This window comes from Zootoca vivipara, chromosome 12 (assembly GCF_965207765.1).
Source record: "Zootoca vivipara chromosome 12, rZooViv2.hap1.1, whole genome shotgun sequence".
Taxonomy (NCBI): Eukaryota; Metazoa; Chordata; class Lepidosauria; order Squamata; family Lacertidae; genus Zootoca; species Zootoca vivipara.
This window is the reverse complement of record NC_142595.1, coordinates 37,509,989-37,531,659: the sequence shown is the minus strand read 5'-3', so window position 1 is coordinate 37,531,659 and position 21,671 is coordinate 37,509,989. Positions and strand designations below refer to the sequence as shown.

The following is a 21,671-nucleotide window of genomic DNA, read 5'->3' as shown; positions in this document are numbered from 1 at the left end:
GGGGAATGGGCCATATCGGTACTGCCCCAAAGATGGTTGCTAGCCTTGGATAATCATCCTCAGGTATCCAGCCACCCCCTACTTCTTGATGGAAAGACCTTGGAGGTGGGGGCCTCAAGACTAGACAGGGTACGTGGGTTTACTTTTGGGCCAAGTGTACACATGCAATTTAAGGTTTGGTTCACACATTCGTGTACCTTGCTGGATTTCTCCTCGGTAGCTGGATGACTGAATGTGTGAGCTGTCCCCATTGAAATATGGGGTGGGCATTGGAAGATCTGTCTTGCCTGGTGGTTCTATTTATCCCTCATTTGCACATGCATGGCTGTCTCTGGTGCCCTAAGAGGGAGTGATGTTGCAAGCACAGAACAGACCTGATGAAAATTCACCATTGAAAACCATTTAATCAAAGGGTGGAGGGCTTGGGATGGTGAATTCTGGAGGGTTTGGAACATTAGCATATACTGGGACGTTAGCATATGTTGGGACAGTATCATATATGGGGCTGTTTGGAACTTCCGCATATATTGGATTGGCATCCGCCTTCTCTGAACTATCAGAGCTCCACTCAGAACTCCTTGAGCTGTCCTCATCTGAAGATTTGTCTTTTTCTTGCTCCTTCTGTTTGCGACGGCGATACCTGTGGTTAAAGAGAGAAACTCCCTTAAGAGCATAGCAAGACATCTGTTTTAGTTTTGCTGATCATTCCCAGACAGCGAAAGCTGATGGAATAATAAAAATAATAAGTGCTTTCAATGCTCAAAGGGTTTTACATACATTATCTCCTGCAGTTAGAGGACTGAGGTTCAAGCTGTCTTACCAGCTGACTTCAGCTTGATCCATCCCATACATTTCAAGCATATGGCTCCCCCCAGAGAATCCTGGCAACAAGCTGTGTGTGAGGAGTAAACCAAAGTTCCCAGAACCCTTTGGGGGAAGCCATGTGCTTGAAAGGGACGGCAGGGATGTAACCTTCATGGTATGGAATAGGTTTGAACGAGGACCTTTTTGAGTCCTTAGCCCATTCCCCTAAGCCAGGCACCCCCAAACTGCGGCCCTCCAGATGTTTTGGCCTACAACTCCCATGATCCCTAGCTAACAGGACCAGTGGTTGGGGAAGATGGGAATTGTAGTTCAAAACATCTGGAGGGCTGAAGTTTGGGGGTGCCTGCCCTAAGCAATGGGTGGAGAACCTGTGGACAACAATTCCCATCATTCCTCTGGGCTCTCAGTGATGCTGGGTGCAGTTGATGGGAGTAAAACGCTCCATCATATTTGGGGGACCACATTTACCCACCCATACTTTTGATGCTATGCTAAGACTGCTGTGTAGCCCAGTTCTCCCTGCCGCAGAGTTGAGCTACGGTTTTGCAAAAATAAAAAAAATAAAAAATGAATAAATTACACATACCCACAAAGACTAAATATTCATGAACTTACCACCACCATGCTGCTCCTATACCAAGCAAGAGCAGCAGGGTCACCAGCACTGCGGCAATAACATTGGGCCCTGTACAAAAGGAACAGGATCACATTTTTGAGAAGGCAGAAGTCTTGAGAGACGAAGGTGGGACCATGATGAAGATCTGCATCAACAGCACCCTAAGGGCATTTGTAGCCAAAAACAGGTTCACTGACTGCGCTTGGACAGAGAAGACCACCAGAAAACCGGCAAGTACAGCTCCTGCCAACCTAGCAGTTCGAAAGCGCGTCAAAATGCAAGTAGATAAATAGGAACCGCTACAGCGGGAAGGTAAACAGCGTTTCCATGTGCTGCTCTGGTTTGCCAGAAGCGGCTTTGTCATGCTGGCCACATGACCTGGAAGCTATACGCCGGCTCCCTCGGCCAATAATGCGAGATGAGCGCCGCAACCCCAGAGTTGGTCACGACTGGACCTAATGGTCAGCGGTTCCTTTACCTTTACCTAAGGATTATCAATATTGATACATACCCCTATGTCTACATGATAGCTACAGAACAAATTGGGCTAAAGAGTAAAGGAGATGGGCCCCAATGTGGGTGTTTAAGGCTCCAGCTGAAGCGCTCCATGCCACGTTGGCGCTCTGTACTGATGTGTACAGAGAGTAGTGAGAGATGATGCTGTGACTGGAGGGAGACGTTAAGGGATAGAGGTATAGAAAGGCAAGTTACCTGCACATACAAAGGGGTCGAGGCAGGAAACTTTGATAAGCTGGCAGTTTGAACACTGTGCCACTTCGTAGGGTCGGTACCGGGACTTAGCTGTGGAAATGTCAGGGAAAGAGGGATTCCATTAGACAATGGCATCTTTTGAACCTTTTGCCAATCTCTTGTTGATTCAGATGTCATGCCAAACTATGGTTTGTTGTGATGTCTGGGCCAAATCAAGCCAGCAGCTTATGATTTGAGAATGACCATCAAACCACGTTGTATGAAACCTAAGGTTTGGTGTCATATATGAACCAACAAACCATGGTTTGAGATGCTGTTCTAGTCCTGGAAGCTGCTGCTTCAGAAAGCACCTAGGTATTCTTCAGGGGTCAGAGAGAATAATGATTTCCCTGCACGTGTGGACGCAGTAGTTTCAAATCTAAAAAGTATGGTTAGTGAAAATCATGGTTTGGTGGTATGCCTGAAGCAACTCAAGGGCACAAAACTGGCAATGAATTTAAATAACCAGTAAAGTCTTCTCTTTGACTTCACAAGCACTAACACAGATAAGAGTGCCAACCTGCATTTGCACACACAATCCCTGGGTGAGATTGTTTTCATTTTTTCCTGATCTGGTTACTGCCTTCTTTTTCCTGGAGCTGCGAGGAATGGATACCCACCATTTATAACTGGCATTACACAAACACAAACACACACACACACACACACACACACACACACACACAATGGACACCTAAAAAAAGCAGCAGACGCCATATGGCCAGACAGATTCATCTCTAGTTTGGACAGATGGACTCACCACAGGAAAGGCTGCAGACTGTGGATATAAAAGAGAAAAACAAAGGCATGAGCACTAGAGAAAGGCGATCCCTCCCCACCCACAATCTTCCTAGCCAAAGTATACTCGCAGGACGCCATGCCCCTATCTTGCCCTACCCAACAGGCAGTCACCTCCATGATGTGTGGGCCACATTCCCCCTCAGCTGCATGCCTTCAACCAGAGGTTCTGCCCTCAAGCACTTACCTTCCTTCACAAAGGCCTTAGATGCCTCTTCCATTCGCTTGACAAAATTCTTCTTTTCCTCCTCTGCCTCCCTCATAAGGCTGCCATGATCTGTAGGGAAAGAGAAATGGTTCGAGAGAAGCTAAGGCTTTTGAGTTCAGCAGAAGGGATAGTGCCTGATCAATTGCCTGGTTAATTGGGGCCACCAAGGGGTGGAATGAGAGAAGGAGGGTTTGGGGGTATTTTGTGTGCGTGCGTGCGTGCGTGCGTTAGGAGCTACTGCAATGTCAATGGCTCCCTGACATAGCTGCGCTGCAGGCAAGGCTGGAGGGAAAAGGAGGACAGGCTAACAACAATTACCTTTCCCACTCCTCTTGATAATCTCTTCAAGGTGGAGAAAGAGAGTCCCAGCTTCACGCTCCATATCTTCCCGTTCTGCAGGGGAAACAAACAAAAACAATGATGCCTGGTTCTTTCCTGATTTTTTGTTTTGCGCATACTCTCCCACACAGTGGAACCTAAGTTGGTGTTCTTTGAATGCTTCAGCAACCCTGGCCTTTAGGACTGAGAAAGGGTGAGGCAGTTGAGAGGAAGAAACACACCTCTGACTGCAACAGTCCTTTCCACATGTTGTCTGCTAAGGGCCTGTGTGTGTGTGTGTGCCTGGGATCCCTTAGCATCTCTGAATATTTTGGGGCTACTTCTGTGGCACTCCCAGTTTAATCAGGGAAGCCAGCAGGCCAGGGGGATGTTGGCTTTGGCTTGTGCTGAAACGGCATCATGGAATATGTTAAAATATTTCCCCAAGGGTGCAGGTTGCAATGGGAAATCGGCAATGGTAGCTCATTTGCCGTTCCCAATCTTGCTGAGGAGCCCTGGGGAAGCCCTTGAGCAACCCCGACAGTTCTTAAGGACACCGTTTTCATGGCTCTAAATGACGCCATGTAGAGTCACTGCGCACATGAGGTCCATGCGCATTCTCACAGCTCGTGGGAGGGAAAGTGGGTGCCAGGTCTGCTACAGTGTATGGGTTCCATATGGAAGTTTGCATCACTGAAACTCCAACCTCAAAAGTCCTTCCAATAAGAAAATCCTGTCCGACCACGCTGTTTTAAAGGATGGGGCTCTAATAATGGCTCTTACTGTATTTTGATTTGTAGCATCTGATGGCATTTCGTAAGCCACTTCTAGGTATTGCCGAAAAGGTTAAGCCGTGTATAAATTACCCAAATGGAAATAATGAAATAGATTGCCGCACATGGGGTGTTGTAGAGGGACGCTTTACAAAATGGAGCAGATGGCTTCAACTTGTCTTCATAATCCATTCCACCCACTGCTATAACTTCACCCTCCTCTTATCTCCCCTCGCCAGATAATATTCTACTGCCCAACTCTTCCTGCTCACTGCAGCCAGTGACAACCGAGAAATCTATGTGGGTGAATTTAATCGGAGCAGAGTTTCATATTATCCTGATGCTCAAAACCATGGGCTCTTGGGTTCCTTGGACCAGGGATGGGGAAACCTGTGACCCCTCCCCCACAACATCTATGGGCTACAACTCCCAGTAATCGTCACCATTGGCAACACAGGCTGGGGGGTGATGATGCAAGTTGATTGGAGCCCAATAACATCTAGAGGGCCACAGATTTCCCATGTCAAGCAGGGGTGACACCTGTTCTCTTCAGCCATTTGAGTCATTAGCAAAATTAGCAACAGCTTTGTACTTTTCAAGGTACAGTGGTACCTCGGTTTATGAACACAATTGGTTCCGGAAGTCTGTTCATAAACTGAAGCGTTCATAAACTGAAGCAAACTTTCTCAATGAAACTAATGGAAAGTGGATTAATCCGTTCCAGACGGGTCCGCAGAGTACTCAACCTGAAGCATACTTAACCCTAAGCATGGGTGTAATTGGTTCCGGAAGTCTGTTCATAAACTGAAGCGTTCATAAACTGAAGCAAACCTTCCCATTGAAACTAATGGAAAGTGGATTAATCCGTTCCAGACGGGTCCGCAGAGTACTCAACCTGAAGCATACTTAACCCGAAGCATGGGTGTAATTGGTTCCGGAAGTCTGTTCATAAACTGAAGCGTTCATAAACTGAAGCAAACTTTCCCATTGAAAGTAATGGAAAGGGAATTAATTCGTTCCAGATGGGTCCGCGGCGTTCGTAAACCGAAAATTTGTAAACCGAGGTGTTCATAAACCGAGGTTCCACTGTATTATCCTATTGCAGCTGTGCTTCAGACCCAGAATGGCCTCTGTCTTGGATTTCTGACTGGTCAGAAGCCTAGCCTACTTTGCAGGGTGGTTGTGGGGGTTAAACAAGGAGCGAGAGAACCATGTACTCCACCCATAGCTGTCAAGTTTTCCCTTTTCTCGCAAGGAAGCCTATTCAGCATAAGGGAATTTTCCTTAAAAAAAGGGAGAACTTGACAGCTATGACTCCACCTTGAACCCCTTGGAGAAAATAAATGCAATACGGTAATAAGTTCCAGGCTCTCCACCAACTCAGATTGTAAAAAATAAATAAATGGGGAGCTGGGTAATGTGCCGTTTGGAGGTTCAGAAACGGGGACCTTTTGCATCCCCGTGGAGAAGTTCCTCCCTAGTATCCGATGGACATTGCTTGTGCCTTCTCTTAATTCTGTACCCAAATAGTGTCTGCCATGGTCTTCAGCACTGCCTATGAAAAGCTTCCCCAAGTTTTTGGTGGCCTCTGAGTCCTGGCCAAGCAGCAAATAGGAGTCGTAGCCAAAGTAGACCACGGCATCTGGCCAGCAACGGAGGCATGTGCCTGCCAGCTGCGCAGGCAGGGACCAGGCCAGCCAGCCGAGCAGCGATATCCTGGCCATAGGATCCAGGACAAAGGAGCTGCTTCCTGCTCAGGGTAGTGCTTGTTCCGAGCCAAGCTCCTCACTTGCTTCTTACATCACTTCCTGTTGTAGCATCACAGAGACTTGCGCCAAACACACTGTCTATTTACTCTCTCTCTCCTTGGCAACGTTTCCATGTGTCATGGAGGTAGTTGCCTTTTCAGTGGTTCCTGGCTTCACGGATGAGTTTTCACTGGCTGCAGTGTAGGGGAAGAGGCAATGGCACCCCAGTTCCTGCTGGTGTTCCCCCTTTGGCTCTTCTCCCTCCAAGCGGTGGCTGGCTGCCTTCAGTGTGACCGCCGCTTCTTGGATTCTGTGGCAACCTTGCTGCTGGAAATGCTCCCAGCAGACCTCCCCGACCGAGACGCCCTCATAGAACGGCACATCCAGGCCTTTGTCGACCTGCACGGCACCTTCCTCCGGAAGATGCACGAGCGAGTGTTGGGTGCGAACTGAGCAGAGAAGCGTCGGCAGGGCTGTAACATCTGGGGCGGGGGGGAGGAGGGTTGAGGTTACAGCCACCAATGCCTCTTTTGCAGATGTCCGAGGAGTGATGTCTATCAAATCAGATATTATTCGTCAGCTGAGGGACCTCAAGAGCAGCAAAGCCTGGAAAGGTGAGCTGGGGAAAAGGAGAGAAGGAGCTGGGGGTATGGGATTGCATTTGGGATTGGGTTGTAGGTTAGAAATTGGATGCCGTTTGTTCTGAAATATGTACTTAACCTATTTTACACCTACAAAAACACAGCTGTCTCCCCAAATTCGCACCTCTCCAAATCTTGAAATGCAGCTCGCCAGCCAAATTTTGCCTGGGAATAATAATAATAATAGTTGTTGTTGTTATTTATACCCCGCCCATCTGGCTGGATTTCCCCAGCCACTCTGGGCGGCTCCCAACAGAATATTAAAAGCACAATAAAACAACAAACATTAAAAACTTCCCTAAACAGGGCTGCTTTCAGAGGTCTTCTAAAAGTCAGATAGTTGTTTATTTCCTTGACATCTGATGGGAGGGCTTTCCACATGAATGCATACATTCATGAAAACAGCATACTGAAATGCATTCTATATGGGGAAATTGCTTTGCCAAAATGCTTATGTGAGGCAAAATAGCACACAAAAATGGGGGGGGGGGAGAGATCACACTAAAAGAGAGCCAGTGTGGTGTAGTGGTTAAGAGCGGTGAACTCATAATCTGGTGAACCGGGTTCGTGTCTCCGCTCCTCCACATGCAGCTGCTGGGTGACCTTGGGCTAGTCACACTTCTCTGAAGTCTCTCAGCCCCACTCACCTCACAGAGTGTTTGTTGTGGGGGAGGAAGGGAAAGGAGAATGTTAGCCGCTTTGAGACTCCTTCGGGTAGTGATGAAGCGGGATATCAAATCCAAACTCTTCTTCTTCTAAAATGCTGAGAATTTTTCTGGAGGACTTTTTTTAATATAAAAAAAGAGCAAACTGATATGGAAATGTGGAAAAATGAGAAACTGAGAGAAACGAAAATGGACAAATTTCCCCAGTCCTACTTAAACGCTGAATCTCATATAGCTATTAAATCATCATAGGGAGTGGGCTGGGGAGACCACCCAAATATTTAGGTGGTTCTCCTAAGCTTTGAAGTTCTGATCTCCTGCGCTCACGACTTAACTAACCAAGTCCCCAGCATGGCACTATGGGTCCTCATAAACCGCTTTGTGTTTGCTAAGGCCCCTGCCCCCTAATTTTATTTATTTATTGCTGTTTAGGGGGTACGTGTTTTACTTTGAGGGGGAGGGGATTCTGAGCATAGCCAGTTTTTGTGTGTGAAATGGGTATTTTTGGTGCCCCAGCCTTTCCTTCCATTTCCAAAGGAAATGGATCCAAAAAGGTTGAGGACCCCTGATTCGATCCCGGACCGAAAGCAGGTCTGTCACTCAATGGTAGAGATCCATTTTTGCGGGCTCAATCCCCCACTTCTCCAGGAAGGGCTTGGGAGAGACTCTTGCCCGAAACCCAGATGAGCCACTGGTGGAAGTCCACAAAGCCAGGATAGATATTTTAGTGACAGAATTAATTCCAAGTCTATTCCTAACCCTAATCCTAAATCTAACATGTGATGGGTTAGGTCTTTATGTGCTGTGCAGCTTTGTCAAGCTAAAATTCTAACCCAGCATCTAAGGAATTATCTCCCTCTAACAAACTTTAAGTTCTGTTTCCTTCCTCAGGCGTCTTCCTGTGGCAGCTCTCCCTGTATCAGCTCCGGGTATCTCTGCGAAGCCGCCTGCAGCAGTCGCTGGAGAAATTCGCTGACCTCGGTACCAATGGGGAAGGGAAACCAGGGCAGTTAGAGTCCAGCATCTCTTATTCTAATCCGCTGACCTGACCTTCACTTCCCCCTTTATCCGGGAATCGTGGGGTCCTCTCCCTATCTATAAAATACTGCTACTGGCAGTCTTGTAGCCAGCATTGCTCAGGAATGATGAGGGGGGGAAATCAGTGTGCTTTCGAAATCAGCAGTCAAAATCGGTGCACTTTCAAAATCAGTGGTTAATTTAAATGCAGTTTTCAAAGATTCAGTCCGCAATCCTGATTCAGGATGGCATGCAATTATATCCAAACTTAGACAAAAACCTGCTCCTTGATCTCAGGACCCATCATGCAAAATTTGGTTACATCATCTTGAGAGGTGCCCAAATGAATATAGCAAACAGAAAAACAACGTTCCAAAATATATGGTAGATGACAGGGACTGTCAATCCTTTCAGGACCACGGGCACATTTGCAGAATGGTGTAACATTTGCTGGCACCTGATATAAGCAAAAATATGCCCTTATTCCCTTATAGGGTACACAAGAGCCCTTATTGGGTTCTCCATCGGTCGGAGAATATAACAGAGACCAACCAGAGAATTTTGAGAAGCAAAGCCTTTATTTTTGCTGTTGCAACAGGGTCCTTCCCCTCACGCAGGAAAACAAGGAAGGAACCCAGAACAAAAGAGAACCTCCACTTTTATCAGTTTTCCCATCACCAAGAAACACCCCCAAAATACATCATTCCTACATCACAGCTATGTAATCAATACCTTACCAAAAAAAGGAGGGTTCAAGGTAGAAATCTGAGCACTTTTGACACCTCTCCTAGTCCTCCTCTCACCCCTCCCAGGTGTGAATTCCTAAACATGAAGAGAAATTAACATTTTTGTAAGAGTTGATCTCTGTCTTTTGTTCGGAGGAGTCTTCCATTGTGAATGAGGTGGCTAGCAGTCTGGCACCATTGATGGTCCAGTTGGCAGAGCCTCCGGCTTACAGGATTATGGTTCCCAAGTTGCTAGTCATGTGGAAATGTGTGTGTGTGATTCAGTGGGGTGGGGGAAATTGGATATCACTTTAATTCTGGTCAGTTTGGGATAGTCAAAACGGTTTTCAGGCCTGTCTTCCTGTACTGTTTGCTTGGTACATTTATGAACATTTATTATATATGTGTGACCTCAAAATTCTTATAACACACCACACACACACACACAGTCGCTACCATAAAGCACATACTGCAGCCTGTTCTATTGACGGCAACCTTCTTTCAAGGCCAAATCCATCTGAAGGAATTCAGCTGAGAGATGGGGCCCTGCAGGCACCATGCAAACTGCCTGGGAGAGGGTGGGCACACGCCAATGACCCTGGAAATATGGCCAGGAATTACACATACGAATAAAAATACACGGCTAAATGCAGAACAATAACAAACGCAAGAATAATGACTGTGTAGCAACTTCCTGCGTTAAACACCATCATTTCCGTGAGGTCTGCAGATGGAGGAGCAAGAAAATAGCAGGTGACATAGATTTAAAATATACATATTTGCATTTTGGGGCAGAACATGCTCTCTTGGAGGAAGAGCTTTGTTATAAAAGGGGAACTGAACTGCTGTGGTATTGGTAGGCAGAGGTGGGTTATTACTTCGAGTTGATTCCTTGCACATAATTATAAATTGCATGCCCAGCTGAGTGAGCCTCCCTCTGTCTGGGTTTTAGGTCTCTAAACAGGCCTCTCTCTTTTCTTTCACCCTCACCCTTCAGCTTGTTCTGAGGATTGCAGTAAGTATCAGACCCCCCCCCCAATCTTTATGTCACATCAGAACCCTTCCTCCGCCCTGCCCCCCAAGTTGCCCACACAGCCTCCTGGACTGGAACTGGACGCACCACCAAAGCTCCCCAGACCCCTGCCTTGTTCTCCCCTCTGCAGCGGTGACGGAGGGCCCTGTCCTGGACTGCTGGACCTGCTTACGTATTGCCAGGCAATGCTTTGATGGAGAGCTCTGTGGAGGTAAGACCCAGGTGGGGGGGGGCTTCCAGCTTCTGCCTTTTGTTCCCAGACTTGTGCACAAAGTGGCCATTGGTACCTCCACTCTTGGCTGTTAAGAACTGGCCCCCAACACGTGTCCCCCATGTAACTTACTCTCGCTTCCTGTTCCCATTTGAAAGCCACCATTTGGGTGGCTGGACGAGGGAGCAAGATAGAGAAGGTTGCTCATCCCAGCCAACGCAGGAGGCTAAAAAGGATGTTTCTGTTGCCCCCTAGTGGAAGACAGGCGCCTTGCAGAATATAATGAAGTTGTTCTTTACCTCTTCTTTGTTTGCGAGTCAGTGTTCGTGACCTCAGTTATTCTTGTGTGAGTAAATGGCTCTGCAGAGTTCCCTCCCTTTCCTGTAGAATCTGAGAGTCCAAACTTCAAGGTTTCCTGGCCGGCATTTGCCTTCCTTCCCCAAAGAAGCCACTGGGCACCAACCCTGTTGTGGTACCCAAGACCATCATTCTCCCATCCTAAAGCAGTGTTTCTCAACCTTTTTTTGGCAAAGGCACACTTGTTTCATGAAAAAAATCACGAGGCACACCACCATTAGAAAATGTTAAAAAAATTAACTCTGTGCCTATATTGACTATATATAAAGTAATTCTCCCACGGCACACCAGGCAACATCTCGCGGCACACTAGTGTGCCACGGAACAGTGGTTGAGAAACACTGTCCTAAAGAACCCAGGAGTTCTTGCTGCCAGCTGCTCCCATTCACTTGACCCACATCTTTCGACTCTGTCGATTGAACCGGGGACTGTCTGCATTCCATAGAGCTTCTCTACTACTGAACTGTGGAGTGCAAGCATAGAATGTGGTGTGGAATTTAGATTTCGTAGCCCCTTGGCTGCATTTCCTGCCCAGAAATCTAGTTTCTGAACCTCAAGGTTCCAGAGTAAACTTAGGCATGTTTCCACACCTGTAATCTCCTGCCCATTTCTATTACTTCTCCTTTCTTGCCACCAGATTTCCAGAAGATTTTGAAAAATTTATTTATGGGCACAGGATATTCAAATCCAAGCAGAGTTGATACATGCTTAATTTCTGCTTTCTGTTTATTTAGGAAGGTTAGTTGGCTGGGGTTTCCCCCCACCACACCCCCAAAGTGTGTGCAGGTATTTGGATATACAGAGGATTCCGGAAAGTAGACATGAGTTTAAATTCAAGTCCGGAGATGGAGGAGGGGGCAGTTCTCAAAATGTTTAAGAAATGCTGGCCAGTCGCTCCATATGCAGCCGTGTGAGATTGGAGAATGTTGAGATTGTAGCAAGAAGCAGCAAAAAAGGGCAAGTCTTGAGCCTTTCTCTCTGATGTGTGATTTGTGTTGCAGGGAGTTCAAATGCAGAGGAATGTTTAAGGCTGTGAACACACCATGCATTTAAAGCACTTGACTCTCCACCCCCCCCCCCCAATATTGACAAGTGTAGTTTACCCCTCGCAGAGCTACAATTCCCAGCATCCTTAACCTACACTTTGTTGGATTCTTCTTTTTTTGGGGGGGGGGGAGAGAAGTCATGAGCTTTAAATGTGCACAGCCTCAAAAAGAGAAATGGCATATCCCACCTGCAGTCTGATGTGATATACCAGGCCTCCCCAAACTTTGGCCCTCCAGATGTTTTGGACTACAATTCCCATCTTCCCCGACCACTGGTCCTGTTAGCTAGGGATCATGGGAGTTGTAGGCCAAAACATCTGGAGGGCCGCAGTTTGGGGATGCCTGTGATATACTGTAGTTTGCTCCACCATCTCACCATTCTGCTACCTCATTCTGCCTCCATGTGTAGACCAGGCCCCATTCTGGACCCAGAAGACCCAGGAGTTTCTCCGCCTCCACTAACCACACTTCCCACACTTCCAGGTACTGGGTGTGCGTCAAGCATAAGAAGCAGATGCTGCGAAAAGCACTGCGCCTTTAGGGCGTCAGAGGCCGCTGGAGCCTTCCAGGACCCCCTCATCTGTGAGCATCTGTTGGTTAGACCAAATACAAATATTTACACTTGGAATAAAAGGACATCTTTGCTTCTTATTTCATAGAGTTGGAAGGGACCCCGAGGGTCATCTAGTCCAACCCCTTGCCATGCACGGATCTCAGCTAAAGCATCCATGACAGATGGCCATCCGACCTCTGCTTAAAGACCTCCAAGGAAGGAGAGTCCACCACCTTTCGTGAGAGTCTGTTCCAGCTCTTACTGTCAGAAAGTTCTTCCTGATGTTTAGTCAAAATTTCCTTTCTTGTCACTTGAATCCACCGGTTTGGGCCCTAGCCTCCAGTGCAGGAAAAAACAAGTTTGCTCCATCTTCCATGTGAGTGACAGCTCTTTTAGATATTTAAAGATGGCTATCACATCTCCTCTCAGTTTCCTCTTTTCCAGGCTAAACATGCCCAGCTCCCTCAACTGTTCCTCATAAGGCTTGGTTTCTAGACCCTTGATCATCTTCTCAGCCACCTTCCTCTGCACAGGGAACAGAGAAGAGAGAGTTGGGAGCCCCTGTGGTGGATTTTAGGAAGATCTGGGAGGGCAGGCAGACTCTCCAGACCAGAGCTTTCCAAACTTTTCATGCTGCTGGCACGCTTTTTAGACACGCATCATTTCGCGACATAGTAATTCAGTTTTACTAACAAAGCGGAGGTTGAACTTTCCAGCCCCAGAAGGAGCACGGGGAGCGTTCGCATGACACACCTACACACTGCAGCCGACAAACCAACGTGCCGCAACAGAGTTTGGAAAGCTCTGGTCTAGACAGTAGGGATGGAGCAATCAAGCTTCTCACTTCTCCAGTCTTAAATTCAGTTCTCCATATTTCCATGGCGATTTGCAACTTAACAAACAAAAAACCTCTTGAAAATCCACCAGCATCTTAGTTTAAATTTCCCCTAGTAAATACTTTTTTGTATGCAGTTTTGACTAATGCACATATTTTTACAAGCATTTGTACTTGCTTGTTTCCACTAACATTGTCCCCTAAGATAATGCATTTTTGTACATACTGTATTGTTTGGCTGCAAATTCGGTGAAGTTCAAATTTCAAAGGGCAGGTGTCTGTTCCAGTTCATGTATTGGTTCAGGAGGTATTAATTGGGTAGTTTCTCATTAAAATGCAAACAAAATTGAATTCCACCTTCATGCCTACTAAACACCTTGGTCTGTGGGCTGGAGGAAATGAGGAAGACTTTTTTAAAGCCGGATCTTTGCAGTCCAAAAAGAGAGGAGGACAAAAACAGACAACTATCAGAGTGTGTCTGTGCGTATTTATTTTGTGAAAAGAAGAGGATTGGAGGGCAAGAGGTGTAAGCCAGAAGAAGAAACACTAATTTTGGAGGCAAAAAAAAAAAAAGGATTTCTGGAGGTTGTTACAGTGAAGATATGTAGACCACATTTCAGACTTCACAACTGGGAAGCTCGATAGGACCTTTTCCTTACGGGTGAGAAAAGGGGCAGATCTCTGCTAAACGTACAAGAAGAGCCGGTTTTTCCAGTACCTGATAATCCTGGGGGGAAAAGAGAGTTAGAGCCCCCCAAAACCCTCCCTCGCCCTTTGAGGAGTGCTGAATGAGATGCCTCTGGGGCTCCACCCCCCCACCCCACCTCAAGGTCCCTTTCTGGGAGAGGGAGAGCAGTGCACCTGACTTTGAGCTACAGGCAGGTCTACTGCTTATACTCACACGCCTATCATCACCACGAAGAGCACTCCACCCATACACAGGACAATGGCAACTCCAGTTTTGGCGATATCGGGGTCCTTTATGGGCTTTCCAAAGCGAAGGGAGAGGCGTTCCTGGGCATCCACTGCATGCAGAGACCCGAGATTCGGTGTTTTAGGCTGAGCACGCATCATACATTGAAAGCACACTGATAAAGTGCATCACATACACCAAGAAATCTGGGAACTGGAGATGGTTTAGGAGGCAGGAATGGTAGGGTTTTTTTGGGGGGGGGTGAACTGCAGTTTCCAGGATTTGGGGTCCATGTGTGCTTTTGATATGCTTTAAATATCTCTCTCTCTCCCCATACACAGTCATGAGCCTCGAAACAGACTCCATAAAAGAATGCAGTTTGTGCTTAGTCCCAACACAGAAAAATATATAACACGATATATAAGAGACTGGGTTGTAGATACAGTAAGGAGGCCTGTAATTCAAAAAAAATTTCTGCCATGAATTTTTTAGGCAGCCTTAACATAATCCATTGGGGGGGGGGTTAAAAATAATTTTTATTAAATTTCTGTTTTACATTTTAGAATATTCACTTAGACAACCTTAAAATATCAGTGACTTCCCTTCCTCTCTTTCCATGGCTCATTTTTGCACAACATAAATACCTGCATGTTTTATATAAACTAAACCATTAGTAAATCCCTCAAAACTTATTTGCACTGTTGCATTTATCTTAATGCTGCCAACGTTTTCAAGTGTAGCTACACAATTTCCCTCCATGTATTCAATAAACATTTTCCAGTCTTCTTTAAACGTATGTTCTTTTTGTTCTCTTATTCTATATGTTAGGTCCGCAAGCTGCACATATTCCGTCAGTTTAAGTTGCCAATCTTCTTGAGCTGGACTTCGTTTGTTTTTCATTTTGGGGCTAGCGAAACACGAGCCGCAGTAGTGGCATACATAAATAACCTTTTCCGATACCTGGGAATTCGTAATCCATTGTTTATAAGCCTCTCAGGCCACCGCTTGCAACATGGGCTAAGAACAGCGACCTGCCTTATAATACTGTGGTAATGCTTTCTGAGACAATGTGGAGCACTTATAAATCAGGAATGGGGAAATTTTGGTGTCATTGGACTCCAACTCCCATCAGCGGTTGTGGGGGGAGCGTCCAGAAGGCCACAGGTTTCCCATCTAAATACTGATTTCATCATCCTTCCATGTCAAATTCAGATTAGACCCTTTGTCCTTCAGTTCTGACATTTCTTCAGTCAGGCCTGCAAAAACGTTTGGGCAGGAATGCCCATGGTAAGTGCTGCCCTCTACTGGACATGGCATCACATGGCACCACCCAGAGTAACACCTTTTTGATGAATTCTCCTGGAAGCAAAACCTGGATCCTAATCTGGGCTCCCGCCTCCTGTCAGCATTTGGGCCTAGAGTCGGGATCTGTGTTCCCACCTCTTCACTTTGGCCAAGGAAGGGAAGCAGAGCAAAACAAACTGGACAAATTCATCTTATGTATCACCTTCCCCTCCTTGCGGATGGAGATAATGGCCGGAAGCGGGTGTCATGCCTTGCTAGAGGATTCCTCCTCAGATCAGGATCTGGAGCCCCCTCCTCTCCCCCCCCAGTGCCATCTATAAGCCTAGACCCCTTAGGGGAGCCTGTAGGGCAGGCACCCCCAAACTGCGGCCCTCCAGATGTTTTGGCCTACAACTCCCATGATCCCTAGCTAACAGGACCAGTGGTCAGGGGTGATGGGAATTGTAGTCCAAAACATCTGGAGGGCCGGAGTTTGGGGGTGCCTGCTGTAGGGAGTCCCACCCCACAGGAGGGGAGCTCTGCCTCGGACGGAGGCAGAGTGACTCCACAGCCCTCATGACCGCTGGCCACCTGAAAAGGCAGCTCAGCACCCTCACATTCAGAAATGGACTCCTTGTGAGCAAAACCCACTTCTTCCAGAAACTTCTAGGAAGCTACAGCTGTGCTGTGGGTGGGGTTCTGGCCCCTCCTGCTTGACTCCAGGCTGAGAGAGCTGCTGGAAGGATGTCTTCATATTAGTGCAGGGCCATGGCTACCTTATCTTTGGACTTCCTCTGCTGGTGAGTAACCTTTGGGTTATTGCTTTTGCTTGGGCTGTCGCGATCTGCTTGTGCAGACAGCCTTGGGACCCTGCTGTCAGTGGGACCTAACCCTGGCCACGCCCAAAACACCGTCAGTGGGTCTGACACACATGCAAACCCAGAGCCCACTTTCTCTGCCACATTATCATGCAAACTCCTGCACAGACACACACTGTCCAGGCCAGTGAACCATTCCTCTTTCTACCTACCAAAGCACTGGCTTAGCGACAAGCAAACGGCGCCGGTCTCTTGGCATCCTTTGCAATTGAGCACTTTATAGTTGAGCCAGCCTGAGGAATCAGGAGTCCGGGAAATGGAGGAAGAGAAAGAGAGAAAGTGTGAAGAAGCACCAAACAGAGAGTAATATGGATGGTATCAAGTAACGTACGCCTACAGAACCCAGGTCTGAGCAAGGATGTTAATCTTCTAGCAAGGTCCACCACATCCAATCCCAACACACTGCAGTCCAGGGATTTGCAAAATTCCCAAGACACGGGGCAGGATCTTTCTATGTGTCTTGGGCAGTGCCATGTGTCCTCATTTTCCAGGACACGTCCTCTTTTTCGGGGGTAAAAATTGAGACACATGGCCTTTATTTGCTTTGAATGGCCGTCATATTGTCCTCTCTTCTTTTGCTCTTCAAAATATTGCAACCTTACATATAGGGCCAAGCCAGTCTAGGCCCAGGCCATGTTTAAAGCACAAGGATAGCACTTTAAACAGTCATGGCCTCCCTCCCCAAGGAATTATGGGAGCGGCAGTTTGTTCCCCTATTCCCTTCATAGAGCCACAGTTGCTAGAGCTCCTTAGGAAGAGAGACTGATTTTTTTATAAACCACTTTGAGAATTGAAGCTCTGAAAGGGGAATGGGGGGCTCTTAACAAACTGCAGCTCCCATAATTGTTTGAGGGAAGCCATGTAGGGTGTGGATGTGAAGAGAATCTCGGGCATCTCTTTGTTCAGTCATGGCACTCATTAGGTTGTTATTCCATCAAATTAAAAACACCTACAAAAAAAATTAATGCAAAACTAGCAAAACTTGGGTCTGTTTTACAGGTGAAGATGAACTGCTGGCATTAATTTTTTTTTTTACTTGCTGGGTGGGTAGTTGAATCAATTGCCTCTGGTAGATGCCCCCCACCCCCACCCCGAATCAAATGCCCCCTAATTCTTCCTTGTAAGACAATCCTTTCGGTTGTCTTTCTCCTAAATTCAGCCCTGACAATATATCCACTGCTTTCATTAACGTCTTTACAGCAGGGGTTGGCAACGTCAGTCCCAGGGGGCAAATGCAGCCCTCTATCCACGCCTCCGTCTAACCCTTAGAAATCTCCCAAGGGAAAACCCATCACTGGACTGCTCCACACCCTCCTCTAGCATTTCCATATATATATATATATATATATATATATATATATATATATATATATATATATGGAGAGGTACATGTGGAGACCTCTGGTTTGCGTGCGGCTGAGCAAAGTTGAGAATCACATTGTGTGTGGCCCCCGGAAGGTCGCCCACTTTGGAATGCGGCCCCTGGGATCACAAAGTTTCCCTACTCCTGCTGTATAGATGGCCCCCTAGCAACCCTCCCTCTCTTCTCTCCATCCTTTCCTCTTCTCCTGAGGCCTAAAACACAGCTGACAGCAGAACTGGAGGAAGCCTCCTCAGCCTCCCTGGGCCATGTGCGTGCGAGAGACTCTGGCTTTCTTGAGCTGCTCCCACGCCACATGCTATGTGTCCTCCCCACCACAGAACCACAACAGTTCTCATTTGCTTTCAATTGCCGGGTTCCCTTCCTCTTAATACCCAGCTAGGCAACCAGATGAACTCACCGCAACCAGCTTTGTCGCAAGCTGTGAGGGGAAGAAAAGCAGAGTCCGAGAATGAGTGCACATGCCCCAAATATTCTATTATCCCCAGATTCCTTTCTTTCCACATCCAAAGCGTTACCGCAGGGCAGAAATATTCCCGTCGATACAATCAACAGAACCCTGCAATAAAGCAGGGAGTTTTTCCTGGCACAGCGTTCAAATCTATAATACATTATTCTTCTTCTTCTTATTCTTCTTATTCTTCTTATTATTATTATTAAAATTTGCATACCGCCATATACCCGCAGGTCTCAGGGCATCTCTCAGGATAAAACCACAACATAGGTAAAGGTAAAGGTAAAGGTAAAGGGACCCCTGACCATTAGGTCCAGTCGTGACCGACTCTGGGGTTGCACGCTCATCTCGCATTATTGGCCGAGGGAGCCGGCGTATAGCTTCCAGGTCATGTGGCCAGCATGACAAAGCCGCTTCTGGCGAACTAGAGCAGCGCATGGAAACGTCGCTTACCTTCCCGCTGTAGTGGTACCTATTTATCTACTTGCACTTTGATGTGCTTTCGAACTGCTAGGTTGGCAGGAGCTGGGACCGAGCAATGGGAGCTCACCCCATCACAGGGATTCGAACCTCCGACCTTCTGATCAGCAAGCCCTAGGCTCAGTGGTGTAACCACAGCGCCACCTGCGTCCCCAACATAAAAACACAACATAAAAACACAAAATACATAAAATGATACATGGAATTGGGGGGGGACTTGCTACCTTTCATTTGGTGTTCCTTCAAAGCTTCCTTGAGCTTCATAGTCGTTTTCCTCCGGAATTCAACCAATTCATCCAACAGAGCCTGGTCTTGGGGGTAGATCAAAATACATAGGATGTGTGTAACATTGGGAGCCCTCTACGAATTCCTTCTGTAAATGACCAAGAGGCCTTTTTCTGGCAAATGAGGCCCTAGGAGCTTCAATCCCAGCAAAAGGGCAGCTGCGGGAGAGAGGAGTTGGGATCCTCACCTGTCAGGTGGGTTTGGAGCAGACTTTCCGTGCTGAACCTCGCCTCGTGGATCACAGCGTCAACTTTGCTCTTAACTGGGGGGAAAGGAGAGTAAAAGGGTGACTGTAGACCAGGCATTCCCAAACTGTGGCCCTCCAGATGTTTTGGCCTAGCTAACAGGACCAGTGGTCGGGGAAGATGGGAATTGTAGTCCAAAACATCTGGAGGGCCGAAGTTTGGGGATGCTCATAGACTGTAGGAGCCTGAATATGCAGAGAGCATCAATTGGGAGGGGAAAGGGGCAGAGGGATTTCAAGAATACCAGGCAGCTGTTAAGAGTCTGGAAGGCCAGGCAGAGCTGCATCGTGCATCTTTCCAGATAAAAACTTGGCTTTAAACACCCATACAGGCTGTGTACACATTACCGGATTAAGACGCAGCCAAGTCGTTCTTTTTCTCAAACTCGGATTAAAGCTGGCTAGTGGAAAAACACTTTGAACAACAGAATAGATATGGGCTGTGGCTATGCGTACACCGCTTCCCAAACCAGTGAGAAGTGTGTGCACAGCCAGAGTTTTACACGGCAGGTTGAAGAAGCAGATCCTGTTCACCAGCTCTGCCACTCTCCGGTCTCCTGCTCCCTCCAATTTCTGTGTCCTTGTCCTTTGCTGCCCAAGGGGATGCGGTGAAGCAAAGGGGCAGCAAAGATGGGTGCTGGGAGCCAGGGCACTGGGGGAACTTTTGGTTGGCACCAGACCTGCAGGAGCTCCTTTGACCTTGCCACCAACCCAGCAGGGCTGCCAATTCAAAACTCTTCCCCCCCCCAAAAAAAACCCTTGCCACCACCTCACCCATCTTGTCCTAGCAAATGCCAGCATGAGGACCCCACTACTGCTCCACATTCCTTGTGCACCAAGGAGAGGGAGAGCTCTCAGGTGATGCAGGCGAAGAAAAATACATGAAAAAACGTCCTTTTTTTTTTTTGAAAAGTTCATTAAATGGTGTGGGTACGGTGAGGGAGGGAAGACGTTGTTCGTTATCAGAGATGTGATGGGCGGTATCCAGTCTGTCACCCTTGCACAGCTACATTTCACACTGCAATCCACACACGGCTATAGCTGGTAGGGAATGCACTTCTGCGACCATTTTGGATTCTTATTTTTACAACATTTCTGTGTCAGTTTGTTTATTTAAGTCCCCGTTAAGATTATTCTTGCTAACATAATGCATTTTTTTAAAGGTTTGTTTTAGGGATATATGCACTTTTATGCTGTTTCCCCACATTTGTGCAGTTTTGTTTTTTTAAAACTGCATCGCAACATTTGGAGAAGTGTGAATTTTGATGGAAAGCTGCACTTTGGTTCACGCATTGTTTCGGGAAGTGGAAATTGGGTCAGCTGGCGTTAAATGCAAATGGAAGCTGCTCTCTCCTCCATCCCTACTAGATAAAGAAATCACATTTTCCCTGCAGCGAACATAGCCTTGGATGACTCTGGTCAGACCTCACCTGGAGTACTGTGTCCAGTTCTGGGCACTACAGTTCAAGAAGGATACTGACAAGCTGGAACATGTCCAGAAGAGGGCAACCAAAATGGTCAAAGGCCTGGAAACAATGCCTTGGAAGCTGCCACACTGGCAGAAATGCTATAAGAAATCCTTAGCTGCCTTATGAGGAACGGCTTAGGGAGCTGCGTATGTTTAGCCTGGAGAAGAGAAGGGGTGATATGATAGCCATGTTCAAATATATAAAAGGATGTCATATAGAGGAGGGTGAAAGGTTGTTTTCTGCTGCTCCAGAGAAGCGGACACGGAGCAATGGATTCAAACTACAAGAAAGAGATTCCACCTAAACATTAGGAAGAACTTCCTGACAATAAGAGCTGTTCGACAGTGGAATTTGCTGCCAAGGAGTGTGGTAGAGTCTCCTTCTTTGGAGGTCTTTAAGCAGAGCCTTGACAGACATATGTCAAGAATGCTTGGGTGGTGTTTCCTGCTTGGCAGGGGGTTGGACTGGATGGCCCTTGTGGTCTCTTCCAACTCTATGATTCTATGACTCATGCTGCTCGGGTAAGAACCATGCAGTTCACCACCCCGTCAGATGATCAGCATGAAATTCAGGCCCCCTGATTTCCTAGTGTGGACCCTGAGCTAAGCAGAGCTGGAACTTGTATACCTGCCAAGCCAGAAAACTGGCTTGTGGCATAGTGCTGGAAGAATTTCCCCTCAAGACCGCTGAGGAGCACTTCGGCCCGCTCCTTGAGGCGGCTGTCCTGGATCTTGCTCGGGACAACCTCTGTCCGGAGTTTGGCCACATTCTCCTTGAACTTTTGGTCGCACTGCAGGCAGCCCCGGAGGCTTATGGGAAACCAGGCCAGAAGCAGAAGCCGCCAAAGCAGTCCTGGGGGAGGCATGCTGGAGCCAAGCGGAATGAGATCGCCTCAAGGTTCCGCAGGAAGTGACATCACAATGGGGGCGAGTTATGGAAGGGACATCTAACAAGGGTTAGGACAGAGATAGGGACACCTGAGTTCTCAGAGCGGAGTGGGGGTGGGGGTTTCTTCCTCCCCAAGGTTAGAGCCCTCTCCCCTCCTGTGGTTTCCAGCAAGTGATATTCAGAAGCCTACTGACTCCAATCACACATTTAAAGCACACATGCCCCATCTACGGGTAGAATCCTGGCTGCCGCAGTTTACCCTCACAGAGCTACATT

The 21,671-nt window shown here is 47.3% G+C and overlaps 3 protein-coding genes across 3 annotated transcripts; 1 reads left to right on the top strand and 2 right to left on the bottom strand.

Annotated features, from left to right (window-relative positions):
• Positions 1–384: 384 nt before the first annotated feature.
• On the bottom strand, positions 385–6,033 carry LOC118095510 (uncharacterized). The gene is made up of 7 exons (XM_035136760.3): positions 5,811–6,033; positions 3,516–3,590; positions 3,177–3,266; positions 2,952–2,969; positions 2,153–2,242; positions 1,444–1,510; positions 385–640 (listed from the first exon to the last, which is right to left on the bottom strand). The coding sequence occupies exons 1-7, from the start codon at positions 6,010–6,012 to the stop codon at positions 403–405; spliced, it is 780 nt and encodes a 259-aa protein (XP_034992651.3). The 5' UTR covers positions 6,013–6,033; the 3' UTR covers positions 385–402.
• A 148-nt stretch (positions 6,034–6,181) lies between these two features.
• IZUMO3 (IZUMO family member 3) lies at positions 6,182–12,411 on the top strand. The gene is made up of 7 exons (XM_088655850.1): positions 6,182–6,478; positions 6,573–6,650; positions 8,234–8,323; positions 10,082–10,099; positions 10,248–10,328; positions 10,584–10,674; positions 12,215–12,411. Exons 1-7 carry the CDS (start codon positions 6,253–6,255, stop codon positions 12,270–12,272), a joined length of 642 nt encoding a protein of 213 aa, XP_088511976.1. The 5' UTR covers positions 6,182–6,252; the 3' UTR covers positions 12,273–12,411.
• A 1,180-nt stretch (positions 12,412–13,591) lies between these two features.
• IZUMO2 (IZUMO family member 2) lies at positions 13,592–21,506 on the bottom strand. Its single transcript, XM_088655849.1, has 6 exons — positions 21,135–21,506; positions 18,982–19,056; positions 18,734–18,820; positions 17,976–17,996; positions 16,347–16,427; positions 13,592–14,144 (listed from the first exon to the last, which is right to left on the bottom strand). Exons 1-6 carry the CDS (start codon positions 21,370–21,372, stop codon positions 14,017–14,019), a joined length of 630 nt encoding a protein of 209 aa, XP_088511975.1. The 5' UTR covers positions 21,373–21,506; the 3' UTR covers positions 13,592–14,016.
• Between the last annotated feature and the right edge of the window lie 165 nt (positions 21,507–21,671).

Excerpts from the sequence above, each read along its gene's own strand:
- LOC118095510 (XM_035136760.3), bottom strand. The coding sequence starts at position 6,012 with ATGGCCAGGATATCGCTGCTCGGCTGGCTGGCCTGGTCCCTGCCTGCG. Across the intron at positions 1,511-2,152 it reads CGACCCCTTTGTATGTGCAG|GGCCCAATGTTATTGCCGCA; the intron begins GTAACTTGCCTT and ends CCTTTTGTACAG. Across the intron at positions 641-1,443 it reads GGTATAGGAGCAGCATGGTG|GTATCGCCGTCGCAAACAGA; the intron begins GTGGTAAGTTCA and ends CTTTAACCACAG.
- IZUMO3 (XM_088655850.1), top strand. The coding sequence starts at position 6,253 with ATGGCACCCCAGTTCCTGCTGGTGTTCCCCCTTTGGCTCTTCTCCCTC. Across the intron at positions 6,651-8,233 it reads GAGCAGCAAAGCCTGGAAAG|GCGTCTTCCTGTGGCAGCTC; the intron begins GTGAGCTGGGGA and ends TTCCTTCCTCAG. Across the intron at positions 10,675-12,214 it reads GTGACCTCAGTTATTCTTGT|GTACTGGGTGTGCGTCAAGC; the intron begins GTGAGTAAATGG and ends CCACACTTCCAG.
- IZUMO2 (XM_088655849.1), bottom strand. The coding sequence starts at position 21,372 with ATGCCTCCCCCAGGACTGCTTTGGCGGCTTCTGCTTCTGGCCTGGTTT. Across the intron at positions 17,997-18,733 it reads GAAGGAACACCAAATGAAAG|CTTGCGACAAAGCTGGTTGC; the intron begins GTAGCAAGTCCC and ends TTCCCCTCACAG. Across the intron at positions 16,428-17,975 it reads TTGCGACAAAGCTGGTTGCG|GCTGGCTCAACTATAAAGTG; the intron begins GTGAGTTCATCT and ends CTGATTCCTCAG.